This window comes from Scaptodrosophila lebanonensis, unplaced genomic scaffold (assembly GCF_003285725.1).
Source record: "Scaptodrosophila lebanonensis strain 11010-0011.00,11010-0021.00 unplaced genomic scaffold, SlebRS2 tig00000001-arrow-pilon, whole genome shotgun sequence".
Taxonomy (NCBI): domain Eukaryota; kingdom Metazoa; phylum Arthropoda; class Insecta; order Diptera; family Drosophilidae; genus Scaptodrosophila; species Scaptodrosophila lebanonensis.
This window is the reverse complement of record NW_022060529.1, coordinates 2428804-2444654: the sequence shown is the minus strand read 5'-3', so window position 1 is coordinate 2444654 and position 15851 is coordinate 2428804. Positions and strand designations below refer to the sequence as shown.

The 15851-nt window shown below is 40.6% G+C and overlaps 3 protein-coding genes across 4 annotated transcripts; 2 read left to right on the top strand and 1 right to left on the bottom strand.

Annotated features, from left to right (window-relative positions):
* Positions 1 to 66: 66 nt before the first annotated feature.
* Positions 67 to 6491, bottom strand: LOC115633856 (sister chromatid cohesion protein PDS5 homolog B). Its single transcript, XM_030531348.1, has 14 exons — positions 6291 to 6491; positions 5715 to 5854; positions 5256 to 5641; positions 4986 to 5193; positions 4765 to 4933; positions 3966 to 4707; positions 3462 to 3725; positions 3309 to 3405; positions 2387 to 3244; positions 2068 to 2204; positions 1930 to 2009; positions 1594 to 1868; positions 1242 to 1529; positions 67 to 932 (listed from the first exon to the last, which is right to left on the bottom strand). Exons 2-14 carry the CDS (start codon positions 5793 to 5795, stop codon positions 840 to 842), a joined length of 3678 nt encoding a protein of 1225 aa, XP_030387208.1. The 5' UTR covers positions 5796 to 5854; positions 6291 to 6491; the 3' UTR covers positions 67 to 839.
* Positions 6492 to 6679: 188 nt separating this feature from the next.
* LOC115633643 (metallophosphoesterase 1) lies at positions 6680 to 8610 on the top strand. Of its 2 annotated transcripts, none has more exons than XM_030531085.1 (6): positions 6680 to 6822; positions 6891 to 7220; positions 7281 to 7381; positions 7444 to 7706; positions 7781 to 8261; positions 8317 to 8610. In XM_030531085.1, the coding sequence occupies exons 2-6, from the start codon at positions 7189 to 7191 to the stop codon at positions 8502 to 8504; spliced, it is 1065 nt and encodes a 354-aa protein (XP_030386945.1). In that variant the 5' UTR covers positions 6680 to 6822; positions 6891 to 7188; the 3' UTR covers positions 8505 to 8610. The 2 variants fall into 2 exon arrangements, with proteins under 2 accessions (XP_030386945.1, XP_030386944.1); XM_030531084.1 differs by having other exon boundaries at positions 6681 to 6822; positions 7281 to 7390.
* Positions 8611 to 9083: 473 nt separating this feature from the next.
* LOC115634423 (tyrosine-protein kinase-like otk) lies at positions 9084 to 10599 on the top strand. Its single transcript, XM_030532130.1, has 3 exons — positions 9084 to 9123; positions 9264 to 9757; positions 9815 to 10599. The coding sequence occupies exons 2-3, from the start codon at positions 9266 to 9268 to the stop codon at positions 10535 to 10537; spliced, it is 1215 nt and encodes a 404-aa protein (XP_030387990.1). The 5' UTR covers positions 9084 to 9123; positions 9264 to 9265; the 3' UTR covers positions 10538 to 10599.
* Positions 10600 to 15851: the final 5252 nt, after the last annotated feature.

Below are 15851 nucleotides of genomic sequence, written 5' to 3'. Positions count from 1 at the left end.
ACAGTGCACAAATCTGAAGTTTGGGCGCTTGTGTATGACATTTTAAATGAAATGCATCGTAAAGAATTTGGTTTTTACTTATTATAAATAATTGTATTTGAAAACAGTAATAATATTTAAATGTACAATGTTAGCTTACCACGTTTAATCGAAATTAATACATTTGTAATGCATACTCTGTTTGTCTGTATATTTATATGATTTATGTATATATGTATGCTTTAATATTAACTAAATTGTTACTGCAAATAGAAAATGTTGATTTTAATTTCTTAATAAGGCTCTTTGAACGTATCTCATTACACTACAATTTAACAAATTTATGCCATTAAGCATTACACACTAAAATATATGTTAAAATTGTTTATAAACTAATTTAGATTATGTTTTTGCATTATTCGATACTCTGAATGTATGGATGTTTCGCTTTTTCGCTTCCCTAAACCCGTAAATTGTTAAAAATGTCCTTAAAATTTCTCAATAAAACAAGAAAACACAACTTTTTACGAAACGAATAAAACCAAAGTATAAAATATGCATTATCAAAATAATAACTAGGAAAGATTAACTTATGCGAAACCTATGATCTGCTGCGCTTTGAGTCGTGTATTGGTCTGTTAGTTGAGGGTCATTCCCATTGTTTCCTAAATGTACAAACTTGAAATATTTCTGACATCACCGATTAACTGTTGGGTAGATTGTATGTAGTGTATTGTAGGTAGTGGCGGTTTAACAACTAGATTAATCTTTCGCCTTAAATAAATAATTAACTTAGGTACCTAGCCTATAACTAAACTAACAATTTATCTTTTATTGAAAAGCAATACCCACGCTTTTCTCTACGATTTGGCAGCAGCTGCAGCGCCGCGCGTACGCTTTGCCATAGGCTCGGTTGTGTCGGCAACGCGTATGTTGTCGAACAGATTGTTCTCCTGTGAAAAAATAAAATCAAACTAATTTATACACGTTTAAAAATTAAATTTTATGAATTTGCTGAGTATAAGGTTTACTATAATAGTCAATAGCTTCAAAGCTAATGTTTGCCGTAAATAACGATATTACTGTATAGATATGATTTATCTTTTTAGGTAAAGGTTATATGAAAAAATCTGGCTCCCAAAACTTATCGTTATAAATGCTATTTATCCAAAGTAACGATTTCAAATTAATACATAATAAGGCTGCTGATAAACAGATAATCACTGCTTTCCAAAAATTGTTTCTTACACTGTTAAACGTACCTGGGAATTGTCATCTTCCAGCATCAAAACATCAGAATTCCGTTTCTCCACGTTGCGCCCCAATGTCGCGTTCGTCGGGGCTTTACTTGTTCTCGGAATACCTTCGCCCAGCGTGTATATATCCAGGGGTATGTAAATTTCAGTATTCTGGAAATTTGGATCGGCGGGCTGTTTAAAGTACATATCAGGCAGCTGCAATGGCATCGAAAATGTGCCCTTTGCGCTTTCACACTGGCCGATTTTGGCATCAATTATGTGCATCGCGAGGTCAGAGAGTGCCCACATTTTCTATAAAGTTAAAAAATGTTTCAAATAAGCGTTTGAGTCCTTAATATGTGAAATAGTTACATACGTAGTTATTCTGCATGCGATCCTTGTCGGCGCCAGGGCTATACTCCCTTTGTTTTATGAGTTCCAGCAGTTGTTTGTAAAATCCGTATACAAAAGACTCTCGTTTGGCCATTAGCAATTCAAGAATGAAGCGCAAACATTTCTCCATTTTCCGTAGCTGAGCATAGTCCTGGTGATTAGTAAAGCTTGGCTCGTTAACCAGCACCGGTATGGCGAAAGCCAGCATATAGTCAGGTAATATGTGCAGAGATTGAGACTCTGTGGAGCTGTCGGGCGCTGTTTGAAAAAATTACATACAAATTATTATTTTTATGATTAACATCTAAAATGAACTTACATGTCATTGCGACAGTTTTGAGATATTCGCGTCGTCTATTCACATCCGTCTCGACATAATGACGCACCTGATCATGCAATCTGAAAAGCAAATGCAATATTTTACATAAGTAAAAAATATCCAATTTCCATTACTTACTTTCTATCAGTTTCAAGACCCGCAAGCGCATAGTATCCCATAAAGTCCAAAGGCAGGCAGTTACGTGGTAATCCTTTGCCTAGACCTTTGTGCAGCTTGCGGGCAAAAACATCGCGTACTTCCAGCACGGGGTCAACCTGAAATAAATATTTTTATTTTTGTAACTGTACGTATCTATATCAGAGAGTCTATTGGATATTCAAAACGAATTATTATTTTAACCAAAATACATGGAACTAAATATCAAAAAGGTTTAACTCAATTAATAATTCATATTATGCGACAACGTTAATAATCAGTTAGATCTCGACACACTTACCATTAACTGGGACAACTGCAAATATTGCTCAGCGCTGAACTGATCACCAACGCCCTTTTGCTCGCATACCTTGAGCATAGCACAAGCAGCACCCAGACGCAGCCAAGACTTCTCGGCGGGAACCAGACGGTTTTGGGCTAGCAAATCGCCGCGTTGATTCACGAATGCTGCCAACATGCGGAATGTTTTTTGGGCCGCGTGTACATCAGTACGCAAACCAAGCAGCCAGCGTGCCATTGTCTTCAGAGCGTCCAGTTTACAGAGCGTATCGGGTGGAAGATCCTCTTGCTCACACCACTCTTCCTCGGGCAAATCGTATTCCCGCTGCGCCGGCACCTCCTGGATAAGTAACTCCTTCACTATGCGACGAGCGATCATATTTTTAACAGGTATAAGGAACGCTTGTGGCATATTATAGGCAATGTGGCCGAGCGTGACAATCATTGTGCGCTGATACTCGCAATTGGGTACAAGACCAATGCGCAAAGCTTCAATTATTTCATTGAAAATTTGGTGCACGGTCTGCGTAGTGGTTGAGGCGGCACCGCCGCTGTTACCACAACCGCCACCACCTGCACCATCTGTAGCTGCAGATGATTGACTGTTAACGAAAATGCAACGCACCGCATGCTTTGCCTGTTTGGGGGTGCCCATCAGAGCAAAGTCCTTGCAGATTGGGGCTAATTCTTCGAGAATTGTAGGGTAGGCCTCGTCAATGAGCGGCTGGTAGCGACCCAGATGCGTAAGCGTTTTTAGCACAAGTGGAGCGACATATTCATGCTCATAGCTTAACAATGCAATCAAATGACGCAGCGTTGTGTCCGTAAAGAAATGCGCGGAAAACACGTAGGATAGCATCTACAAGTAGGGAACATAATATGTATCATATACATCATTCAGATTTTGAATATGAAATACTTACGCTTAATAGCTTCAGGCCGCGCTCACCCGCCTCATGACGCTTTATGCCAATTTCCTCGCATATTTTTCCATCTCCCTGTATGCATTTCTCAATGAGTCTAAAATCAATTTTCAAGTCTTCATAACTGTTTAATATAAGTCCAATTTACCTTACCCTATGAGCACACCAATTGACTCCTTATCTACCATGACCGAGGCAACTCGCTCAATAAGCATTTTCACCGTATTGTAGTACAGATTTGTCATCACATGTGCGCCCAGTTTCTTGAGCAGCACGGACATGGTGTCTGTGCACTCCTTGCAGCTTACGTCGCGCTTTAGTACGATATGAATGCAGCGCAGCAGCTGTGCATCCTTGCGCATATTCGTGCTGAATTGTGTTAGATACTCGGCAGCCTTCAACGGATCAGGCAGTAATCTGAAATAATATAATAAATATATATGGAGAGCTATTGAAATCTGGTTGCACCGAGCTAATAATTTCAACACCAATAAGCAATAATTTCTTGCTTGGTTAGGTTATGAATTGTAAGTAATATCTACAAATATATAGTATAGGGCCTAATCAACCCAATATCAATAATAATAATCAACTACAATAAATATGTTGCAAGTGAACTTTCTCGCAACCATAAGATTAAAGAAGATCAACACTCACTTAGCTATGGTCGCTTGCTTGGCGCTTAGCTGATTCAGCAGGCGTGGCGTAAATTCCTTGGAGTTATGCAGCTTTACCCACTCGCTAACTGTATTACGGGTCTTCATTTGATTCTTTTGTAGCTCTACAAATGCCTTGGTAGCATTGGCATCCAAATCACCAAGAAGATGATACAGTTTCATCATGCGCTCCTCTGGAGCAAGTTTGTACGGTACAAGGCAGGTAATCAGCAAACGTTCCACTAGCAAGCGATCTTCCAGGCCCACTTTGTAATAGCCATGCAGAATCTTGTTCTTTATCCAGTCCACTTGCTGTTTCACCTCCTCGCTCAAATCGTTTGGTTCACAAATAGCACGTTTGTAAATGTAGGCTAAGCCATTCATAGCATCACGACGGATCTTGTAACGCTTATCAAGCGTGCGCTCTCGTACAATTTCCAGCAGCTCTGGCGCTTCGGCTACAATTTTAAAATCACGCTTGGCCGTCTCAACAATGGCCATTACTACCTCATGTCGCACCATCTCATCCAAATCGTGATTACGCAGACGCAACTTTTCAGTGATGTCGGCCTGCAGGTGTGGATGATTGAGTAAAAAGTGCATGGATGACTGCACGCACTTAACGCGTACGGATTCGGTAATGTCACAGAACCGTCCAAAAAAGACCCGAAGCAACCATTGATATTTCTTGGACAGCTGGGAGTCCTTTTCAGAAAACATGCGCGCTAGCAATGTGGTGGCTCCTGTAATAGAATAAGTGCTTTTAACAATAAAACTATAATATTAATTCATTCACTAACTCAATCGCTCGGCATCATCGGTAGACAGCAGCTTATTCTCCAGCTGCGGCAATACTGAGCACAACACTTCACCATTGATCTGGTTAAGCTCGTAAATGATATCATAGATTTTTTGTGAAATTGCCAGCTTAGGGTTGGGCTTATCCAGTACTAAAACTTGATTGAAGAACTGAAATAATAAAGTATTAAATGACGTAACTTGATATTACAATTACACCTACTATTTTAATGGGGGACTCCAAGGCTTCACCGGTTTTAATGAGCAACTGTTCCGTCAGCTGATAGGCATGTTTGTTGGCTGACTTATTGGGTTCCACAATATTTATAAGAATCAAATCCAAAAGCTCCACTGATAAATTATCCGCCTCTGTAATCAAAGGACTTAGCACATCCAGGAAAAAGTTTTTCACTTTGACGCTGTGCTGATCGCTGTCGAATAAAATTTAAGAATTAGTTTCTCATTAAAATAGAGAATATCGTCGCTAACGCACTTGATTATCTTAAATACGGTGCTAAACAGTTCGTAAAATATCTCCTGACAATCCTCCAGTTCGAAGCACATATTGAACGATTTAACAAAGGCCAAGTTTTCCAACAGGTAAAAGTAACGCTTAAACGACGGATCTCGGGGATCTTTCAGTCCATGCAACTGCTTGATAAAAAATTTGAAAATAGTCTTGATCTGTTCCTGTTCTTTGTACGGTGCCTCGGGTGCGTAAACCCGTAACACATCCGCCACGCAACAAGCAATGAGCAACTGGACATCTCGACTCTGATGGTGTATGAAAAAATCGTCAAGTAAATGCAGGGCCAATGGTATGTACTGCTGATGTAGATTGTCATCCTGATCCATTGTTTGCAACACGTTCGCCAAAGTCTGTAAATGGTGGGCGCCAAAAAATTTACTGATAATGATAAGCAATTAAAAGTACGCATTTAAAGTAACGCACCTTTAGGCGACGTATGAGCTCATCGGTGCCCAAATCTTCAACAAGCGGCCGACAGCCATTGGGGTAAATAATGTCCGCCATGCCGTCAGCTACGAGCGTGGGCTGAGCGCGCACTGATTTGGGGCCGTCGAAAGAAACAACTGTAAACAGAGGAAATCAGGAAAATCAGCATTCGATATAAACAATAACATTGGTAGCAAAAATGGCAACGTGCGCTCTTCAAATGTAGGCTCACAATGAGAACGGTTTGTGCGGGATTTTAAAGTTAATAATAATAAACAGCGATCGGTCTCACACTATCTATCAAATGGGACAACAACGACAACGAAAACCACCAAGCAGCATTGCCAAATCAACGTCTGCGGCAACGTCAACAGCGACAGCGAGCGGCATTGCCAGCAAACACACACTCACGCACAACACACAAATAGTGCAGTTGCAATGTTTTTTCCTTTCATTTTGCAAAACACAGAGACACAATTCGCTCACACTTGCACTTGAATATATAGTTCACACTTTATATAGAATTTACCAACGCGGTGTCTCCTATTTATGACTTGCAAACTGTGGCCTTACTTTTCACAAATGATGCAGCAGCGGCAAAAAGTTGCAAATTCCAAGACTACGACCACAGCCTCGCTTCTATAAATGCCGAAATAACCACAATGCACAGCACAATACCACTCTCAATTAACAATTACACGTTCATTGTAACTCGTTGTAATATTTTCAACATTTAATTATGGCGCATTTGCTGGGAATACGAAAAAAAAACTTTTACGTGCAGAATGGCATTACTTTGCACGAGTGATGCCAGATATGTAGCACACTGCTGTCGATAGGTGACCAAGCGATAGTCGATTATTAGAACCGACCGAACTCTAGTTACAGCAAGCTTGGTCACCCCAAAAACTTAATTGTGACGTGTAGTGCTGTTATCTCTAATGCTTTAATTGCATTGCATGCAAAAGTAAACGCTTAGTTGTAACGGTCACTCCGCGGAGAAGGCACTGTCCGCAACGGCGGTCTCAGTTTTTGAATTCAAACTGACCCCAACAGTCGAACAATTAAAAAATTCGCGCATGTCAGATGAACGGCATGTCAGCCGGTAAGTGAATTCATTCCATGTTGTGTTTGCTACTAATTACAAATGTTAATGCTCTTTAATCTAATTAGGCCCTGCAGCAGGGCGTGTGCCAGCTAGTCGCGTTTCTGGGCTGCACCAGCAACCAGTTACCAGCTGCTTGCAGTGCCGTCGAGCGCCTTCTGCGGGAGCCACAGGAACAAATGGCTCAATGCACACGCATAATTATGAATATAACACAAGTCTTACGTAAATATTGCAGTCGAGTATAAAAATAGAAACAACAGGGGAGACAACAATGCCATCGGCAAGAACAAACTCAACCACGCAATTTTTAAAGGCAACACATCACCTAACAACTAATCAACAAGAGAGTACCACCCGATCAGCATGATTATGGCTTCTTTGCGCGTAGTTAACAGGTAAGTGAATCTTTAAAGCCAAATCCATTAAAACCATTAATCTGCTTCCATAATTTGCAGATTAGTTTGCCGGGGCTTTATTGTACTAACGCTTTTGCTCATGTTCTTCAACGAAGTGCTCATATACTATATAGCTAGGTCCAACTGGCAGAAAATAGAGTGTAAATTGGGTAAATCTTTTTCCATTATCATTAATTAAAATACACTAACATTTTCCCCACAGATAATTGCACCCGCCTGCTGCTCATTGCAGATCCACAGATCTTGGGTACCTCCTATGATCGGTCTTATCATGGACCTTTGGCGCGATACGATTCTGATAAATTTTTGCAGAAATCGTTTGAGCATGCCGTGTCCTTTACTCAACCACATATCATTGTGTTTCTGGGCGATCTTCTTGATGAAGGCAATATTGCCACAGCCCAGGAATACCAACTTTATGTTAAGCGTTTTAAACGCATCTTCCAAAACAAAAAGTTCACAAATGTAAGTGTTGTGACCCAAATCACTTCATATGCTTCAAAAAATGACATCTTGCCATGATTTCCAAATATTTTCAGCGGGTGCATGTACCCGGCGATAATGATATCGGAGGAGAAAACGGCGACTATATATCCAACTCAAATCTGCGTCGTTTTGAAAACGAGTTTATGAGTGAAGATCTTTTTGACTATGACAATCATTTACGGTTCTTTAAGATCAATCGCATGCTGTTGGATTTTACAAATCCAGATCGCGATCACAATGCCGAACGCCTGCGTATAGGTGTATCCCACGCGCCACTACTCATTGGCGGTGGTCCATTACTGCGTGCCATTATTAGTGATTTGGACCCACATATAATTTTTACGGGCCACTGGCACGAATCACGCATATTTATATACCCCTCCACAAAAGTCATTAATTTTTATGAAAATACGGTGAGACATTTTGATCTGAAGGGTCTCAAAGAGCAGGACCACAGTTACTTGGAGATTATGGTGCCAACATGCTCATATCGCATGGGAAAATCGAAAATTGGCATGGGATATGCGGTTTTGGGTAAGTCTAAGCAATTGCAAGTATATAAGCAATCACGCGTATTCTGCCTTTTTAGAGAATTACGATCTCAGCTATACGGTGCTGTGGCTTCCCAATCGCTTTGTTCTGCTCTTCGTTTATGTATTTTGGGGCCTGTTTGTGCTCTGCGGTGCAATTGTTTACAAAATGATGACTCGCTGCCCCTTCCGCGTGGCCAAACGGCAGACGGTTTATAGCCGCGTCTCCACTATACCTCAATTTTAGACTGTATTCATTAGATATAGCCATGGCATTATTTGTTCTAAGTAGCTGAAATGTATCAAAATGTGTAAGAAAGCAACCAATATACAACCGAGTCATTAAAAAGGTAGCAAGCATTCAGTGTTGCATGGCAGGGTAGCATTTGGGAATACTGGTAAATACTGGGCATGGTTTCTGACGCATGCGCAAATGGGCTGCATGCCGCAGGCTGCCGAAAATTAGCCAGCTACCGCATCAGTTCAATTTTGAACGCAGACTCGTGCGGTTGTGGGTACGGCGGAAATGCGCATCGAACGATACGGCTATGCGGAAGGATAATTGAGCGTGACGCGTGTGCGTACCATTAAAATAACCATAACGTGAAAATGCCAGCCATTGTGTGAAGTGAAGCTACGACTGAAGCCTGTGGCAGAAACAGAATTCCTCTGAAAAATAAAAAAAATTCACACCGGTTTTGTTCAGAAGAACAAGAGGCAGGAAACCGAAAAATAACCAAATTCTTCTGCTTGTATGAAACATATTCGAACAACGATGAACTCGTGTACTCGTATTGTGCAGATATACGTGCCATTCTTATGCTATGGCCTCGGCTTGATCATCTGGGGGTGCGGCAGTGTGTGTGGTAAGTGGCAGAGGTCCCCATATAGAGCTGTGCCTTTTCATAGGCATGTAGGGATAGTCTTCAAGCCGAAAGCTGAGTCAGTACAGCTTACTAGAGAGTTTCGCAAGTTTTAAAGGCCCTGTGTGTTGTATTCCTCACAGCAATGCCAGCATCATTGGATGACGTGCGCATAAACCAAGGTCCTGCTGCGCGGATTACAGTTAAGGAGCTGGGGTCGCTGCAACTACCATGCTCTTATGAAGTACCCTTCGCCTATACACAAAGTAATAGCGTCACATTGAGGTGGCGCAAGGATGGAAAAACGCTGCGCCAAGCTGAGTTGGGCCAGTTCAGCGGAACAACCAGCGAACCTCAATTGGAAGCGATGCTGCGGGAGGACTCACGCCTTACGCTGAACAAGGAAAGCGGGGCACTACTGTTTTCCAGCGTCTTGGCCAGTGATGCTGGCCAGTATCAATGCCAATTGCTGGTCGACGGGCAACCCACTGTTAGCTCCAATAACGGAATGGTAGAGGTTATTGAGCAGCTTAAGTTTATGCCGCAGCCCACGTCAAAGAACTTGGAGCTAGGGACGGTGGGCAAAGTGCATTGCAAGGCTCAGGGCACTCCCACGCCACAGGTCAAATGGTTGAGGGTAAGTTAATAAAACAAAGATCAAGTGAAAAGCCATTAATTGATTCACTTTGTGCAGGAAACCCAGTTGCCACTGCCAGAAAATGTTTCCGATCACAATGGCACTTTAGTTTTTCGCAATGTGACCAATTTGCAGCGGGGCCAGTATACCTGTATTGCGTCCAACAGTCAGGGAGAAATCAGTGCCACTGTCTCCATAAACGTGGTGATTGCGCCCAAGTTTAGCGTGCCGCCATCCGGACCCATTGAAGTGTTGGAGCAGGGTTTGGCCGTGATGCATTGTCAGGCCACGGGGGAACCAAAGCCCACCATACAATGGGACAGGGATCTGGTGTATTTAAATGAAAATAATACGGATACGGCACGGTTTCGACTATTGGAGAATGGCACGCTTGAAATACACGACGTACAGCCGGAGGACGAGGGACGCTACGGTTGCACCATTGGCAGTAGTGCGGGCCTCAAACGCGAGGAGGTGCTACTCGTGGTCCTGACCACTAAATCTACCTCAAACTCAATAATCACGCGCATCATCATTATCATCATCTGCCTGGCATTTCTCTATTTCGTGCTGGTGCTGGGCCTCAAGCTCTGGTATCGCTATCGACGCCATCTGGGCAAGGTCCAGCTGGACGATGGCGCACATGTGGCTGCGGGACACGAGAATGCCGAACACGAGCCCTGTCTCACCGAGGGAAACTCGAGTAAGATTCCCAAAAGCAAATTCCGCGAAAGCACAATTCTGGAGCAGGAGTCTCAGGTGGCCGATGACATTGTCTAAATGGTCGGACCCAATCCACACAATGCCGCTTTCCATGATCTCTTGCCGCATCTGTTGGCTGTTTGGCTTACGTTACTCTGTTTTATTGTTAAGCGTAAATCCTTTGGCATTTGTACTATATAGTATGTATGATAATCATCTTTATGCGTGTTTATGTGTATATATATATTTTTATGTACAGTTATTTTTTAGTAGAATAAATATTTTATAGCTCTCATAGAGCCAAATTTTATAGCGCATACAAATTCATTCCTATTCTTGTGGGTGTGGTGGGGCCACAAAGTCGTAAACCAATGCATGTGTTGTTCATATTTTTTACTGCTCACAATTTTATGGCCAAATGGTGGAGCCCTAAAGCTCAACTCTTGAAGTTTTTATGCGCTTTTTACGACCACTGCAGCTGACGAGTAACTTTCGCTTCAGAGAAACCTTCTACGGACCCAGCCAATCGAAATATGAACAGTTAAGTACTTATATACATATACTATAATGTTTAACATAAAAAACACTGAAATTACAAATTTTGTTGTAAGTCATAGATACATAGTTAGTTAACCATTTGTTATATTTTCAATCAGTTAGGGTAGAACTAAGGGCTGGAACGAATCAAGAAAAACTCCACTTATTGTTTTTTTTTTTTTAAATTTCGTTACTGATCATATTTTGTAAATATTTTTTCAAATCATAACCAATCAAAATCAAATAAATGCAATAAAATGGCGACTTAAAGTAAAAATTATATGTTTATGCCCCGTTTCACAACATAAAGTAGCCAGAGAAGTGATTGGATCTAACAAAAAAGAAATTATAAATGTAAATGAAGAAATTAAAGGAAAAGGAAAAATTTTAAAATTAAAAAAAAAAAAATAGAGAAAAACAGACATTTTAAAAGCGAGAATGATAGTCATTATAGTTCGAGCAAAGGATTGTGCAGGGCGAAATTCCTTGTGAATTCGATGAACAAGAGGCAAAAAGTTTACTAGAGTATAGTGGTAAACGATGATCATACTGATCAGACAAAGGATATATGTTTTGTCGGGTCTACACTACTTCAATTTAGTTGCTAGAAAAAGTGAACCATTTCATACCCTCTTGGCATAGAGTAGGTTAGAAGATAAGACGATTCAATATAGTTATATTTAGTTTTCTGCCCGTCTATTTTCCTCTTATGATATTGAGATCTTTTTAAACATAACTTCTAGACTTCTTTCATCCATATACATGTATGTATGTACTTATACAGCGTCATTATTTTAAAAATGGAGCCACACATTTTTAGTAGCCAAACATTTTTATTCGTTACACCAACATACCCAACATACTTTGATGTGTATTTGTTAGTTCTTCTATTTTCATCTTTCTTAATCAGAAAACTGTAATAAACTGTAAATAACTACAGGGTGCGCCATCTTTTATGTCGGTATGTAAATATTGAATAACTTTGTCATTAGTGAACCGATTGACTTGAGTAGACCAGTGTTGAAAAATAAGTCTGAAGAAATTGTACAGAACCAAATTAAATAAAAATATCTCATACTTGAAAATCGGTTGTTTATTTTCAAAGATATGCAATGTTTACATACCGACATAAAAGATGGCGCACCCTGTATATTAAGCAAATTGTAATTAGTGTTTGTGTCATAATCTATGTATGTATACCAACCTATGTAAATAAAAAAATAAATCAATAAAATCTTTAATATTAATATTGTTACTTTTATATTTAACTATAAGTTATGTGAGATCTCTTCTTTCGCATTGAATTTTTCTGACTGCAACTTCTGTGTAGCATCATTTGTAATAGAGACTTTGGACACTCCCTATTTGGCTTGTCGCCAAGTCAAGTGAACATCGATGCGACATTTTTCCCTACACTTGGTGCTCATGTTGATAGCTTAATTTTTATTTTCCACCGCCTGATGTTCAACTTCAATCACAACTGCCTATTTGCCTGTGCATTTTATGCATATTTTATGGCTTTTATAGCGCGCATAAACAAATGCGCCCGCAGCACATCAAAGGCGACTACACATGCGCACCAAGCATATGGACGCCAACACCAATACACAGATAAGGAGAGGTGCATAAGTGCAAAATAACGTCCGTGCCTCTGCTGCCTATTGCCCCCCCTCCAGTACCGTTCCCCTTGCTCCTATAACATTTGCTTTTGATCTGCGGCGGCGGCGACATGCATTAAAAATTCTTGTTTGGGGCCTGTGCCCTTCCGTTTTTGGTACTTTTTTTCGCCGGTTTTTGTTTATTGTAAATGCACAGAGGCTGACTTGCCCAATGCAGGCGGTTTTAATGTTTATTTTGTTTAGTCTACGCAAAGGCCGCGCTACTACAATTTATTTAAATGCTTTTAAATGTTTGATGTTTGCTTCAGAAAACAGCGTTGTGTTGGGGCTTGTAGGTACATAAAATAATACGAGGCGATGAGTTAAGGTAAGCAGTTCCTTTGATAGAAATTGCTTGTTATGCTTAAAATAATCACAATTCCTTAAGCAGATTATTTGAAAGCCCTTGAACAGCTGGGAGATAAAAGGAACGTGACTAAAGTTTTAGGCCAACAAGCGAATAATTTTGCATCAAGTTTGTCAAAACGTTCATAAATATCATAATATATACAAATTTGGTGTCTCTATCTCTTATAGTCTCTGAGATCTAGGCGGACCAACATACAGACAGACAGACAGACAGACAGGGCAAGACCTTATATACTTTGTGGGCTCTGCCACGCCTCCTTCTGCCTGTTACATTTTTCAGCTCGCGCAAACCTACATAATATAATCCTGCACATTTCATGTACAGAGTATAAACATCTAATATACAAGTAAGTAGTGTGTAATTGCAATATTTTGATCTTCTTAAACTACAAGTTGCAATTTCACTTTCCATAAAGGTATATAGCTGTACATACATTGGCATGTATATATAGTATTTACATATGTACACATAATGTATGTATGTACCCTTCTGTTTGAAGCATTGCCATAACGCCAGCCTCAACTATGTGTGCATTATTAACGGTACATTTGCCTGCCCGTAAGAGGAACACGGAAGGCGCTGATCGAGCCACTGCACCACCCCACAACATAAAATACCCACAACAGCAGCAACAGCAACAACAACAACAACAGCAACAATAGGACATGTACCACATACATACGAGTATGTACATGTATGTGTATCCAACAGTCGTAGCTCTGACCAAGCTGCATAAATCTCCAACTTTATGACATCAATAACTGTCGTTGGGCATAGGCATAAAAACGCCGGCACAGAATGCCGGGCCCAGTTTTGTGGCTCTGGCGAGCATTTGATAACCGCTCAGGGTCGTCGCCACCGCGCTATTGTTAACAAAAAGACCACCCCTCTGACACACATATACAAAATTAAACAAACGGAATTTTATGACTTTTGGGTGTCAGCGAGCGGGCTCTATGAAAAGGATCTATTGCAATTGTTTTTGGGTGCCCAGCGACCAAATGGCTCGGCTTTATTTGGGGGTTGAAAGCGGCGGTGGCGGTGAGGCGATGAGGCGATGAGGCGGTGGCAAAGAATCGTAAAAAAAGCGGAAAACTATAAAATGAAAACACGCACAGACACACACGCACAGTCAGTCGTCAGTGTCTTAGACGGAAGCTTCTTGCAGTTTTCCAAGCGTGCGCGCGCTCGTAAAAACAGCAAGCCACCATCACCATTCCTATTCCTATGGCCATCGTCATCACCATCTCCATCTACATATAACCATGGGCTTCGTCATTACTGCCTGCACCGCCCGCCTGGTCATTAAGACTTATTATTGTTTGGGTTTAAAACCGCGGGTGTGGGAGCCAGGCGTCGTTCTAGTGTGTGTCCGTGCGGTTTCTCTGCAGATTATTGACAGTCTGATATCTTCATAATGCTGCGAGCCTTCTTATGTGATTAGCTGAGCTTTCATTGGGAGAATGATTTGAAAGCGACATTGATTTATGTCCATCCTATTTATTACTAAGGATATTCAACAATAATATTTACTTACTATATAGTTTGTTGAGAAACTCATCACATGTGTGTTTAGTCCAATGAGCGATTTGTATTATTTATTTAGGCTAAGAAAGCCTATTTTAATTATTTAATTATTCCATTCCTCTCGTAGTTATCCTTAGTCCTGCTGATTAAAAGAAAGAAAGTTCTTGTATGGCTTTCTTTCGGCAAAAACTGTCCATCTACCTATATTCGTTCGTTTTATCATTTAGAAACTTAAACGTCTTGCAGAAAAACCACTATATTATAAAACGAATCTACTTCATTTTGTAATTCAGTAAAATAAATATGTTTTATTATTTATTTATTGCATTAATTGGGTCGACAAATTACATATATTTGTTATCAGCATGACAAAGTAACTAATATAACCCGGCCCGTCTGTATGAACTTTAGGAAGTATAAAAGCCAGATTCACAAAACTTGGTATACTAGTATGTCTGAGAAAATACAAGTTTGTTTTCGTTCACACATTTTGTGTGAATACTGAAAATATTATTATATATTTATATATATTTGTATGTATTTCACGTAGTCTGTAAAATATCCCACCAATGTAATCTATCACAAAAAGGATCTCTTGAAGCATGTGCTTGGATATATCTAAATATCTTTCGAATTAAAGCAATTTCAATAAGATACATTTTCGTATTTGACAGAAATCTTTTGAAATTAAAATTAATGCAACTCTAGGCTAAACATATTGAAGATATCAGTAGTTAGAAACTTTCTTTTGACTCTGACAATTTGTATTCCATTTTGAATTCACATTTACGCGCCCAGCCAACGAGCCCGACGCTCGGTCCTCTGCTGCACAGCAACACTGTTCGAGTGAGAGACGGGGCCACAAATACTGGGTGCGCAGTGCTGACACTACCCAGTATTTTGTATTCGCTGTGTGTATGTGCAACGCCGAAAAGCCGGTTCCACAAACAACTCCAACTGCCCGACGCCGTCAGTAATAAACAGACATTGAACGCAGGCGGTCGTATTCGTATCGGCGGGGTATCTGAGTTTTTGTTGTATCTGACGATTCGCGTCGACCCCTCTGAGCAACGCCACAGAAACAAAGCGAAGTACGAGTACATAAAACAAAACCCGAAAGCTAAAATAAAAGCGAATTGTGTTTGGGCATCAAAGCCGGTTCGTAAGGATGCCAGCCATAGAATATTTTGTATCTTTGGGATACAAATTAAGTTGATTTGTTTTGCTCGTGCGCGCGTGTATTTGTTTGCATGAGTGTGAGTGCGAGTGCGAGTGCGAGTGTGCCTCTTAGTGTCTTTGG

Excerpts from the sequence above, each read along its gene's own strand:
- LOC115634423 (XM_030532130.1), top strand. The coding sequence starts at position 9,266 with ATGCCAGCATCATTGGATGACGTGCGCATAAACCAAGGTCCTGCTGCG. Across the intron at positions 9,758-9,814 it reads CACAGGTCAAATGGTTGAGG|GAAACCCAGTTGCCACTGCC; the intron begins GTAAGTTAATAA and ends CACTTTGTGCAG.
- LOC115633856 (XM_030531348.1), bottom strand. The coding sequence starts at position 5,795 with ATGGCGGACATTATTTACCCCAATGGCTGTCGGCCGCTTGTTGAAGAT. Across the intron at positions 5,194-5,255 it reads ACCGTATTTAAGATAATCAA|CGATCAGCACAGCGTCAAAG; the intron begins GTGCGTTAGCGA and ends TTTATTCGACAG. Across the intron at positions 3,245-3,308 it reads GCGGCCTGAAGCTATTAAGC|ATGCTATCCTACGTGTTTTC; the intron begins GTAAGTATTTCA and ends CCCTACTTGTAG.
- LOC115633643 (XM_030531084.1), top strand. The coding sequence starts at position 7,189 with ATGATTATGGCTTCTTTGCGCGTAGTTAACAG. Across the intron at positions 7,391-7,443 it reads GAAAATAGAGTGTAAATTGG|ATAATTGCACCCGCCTGCTG; the intron begins GTAAATCTTTTT and ends TTTTCCCCACAG. Across the intron at positions 8,262-8,316 it reads CATGGGATATGCGGTTTTGG|AGAATTACGATCTCAGCTAT; the intron begins GTAAGTCTAAGC and ends CTGCCTTTTTAG.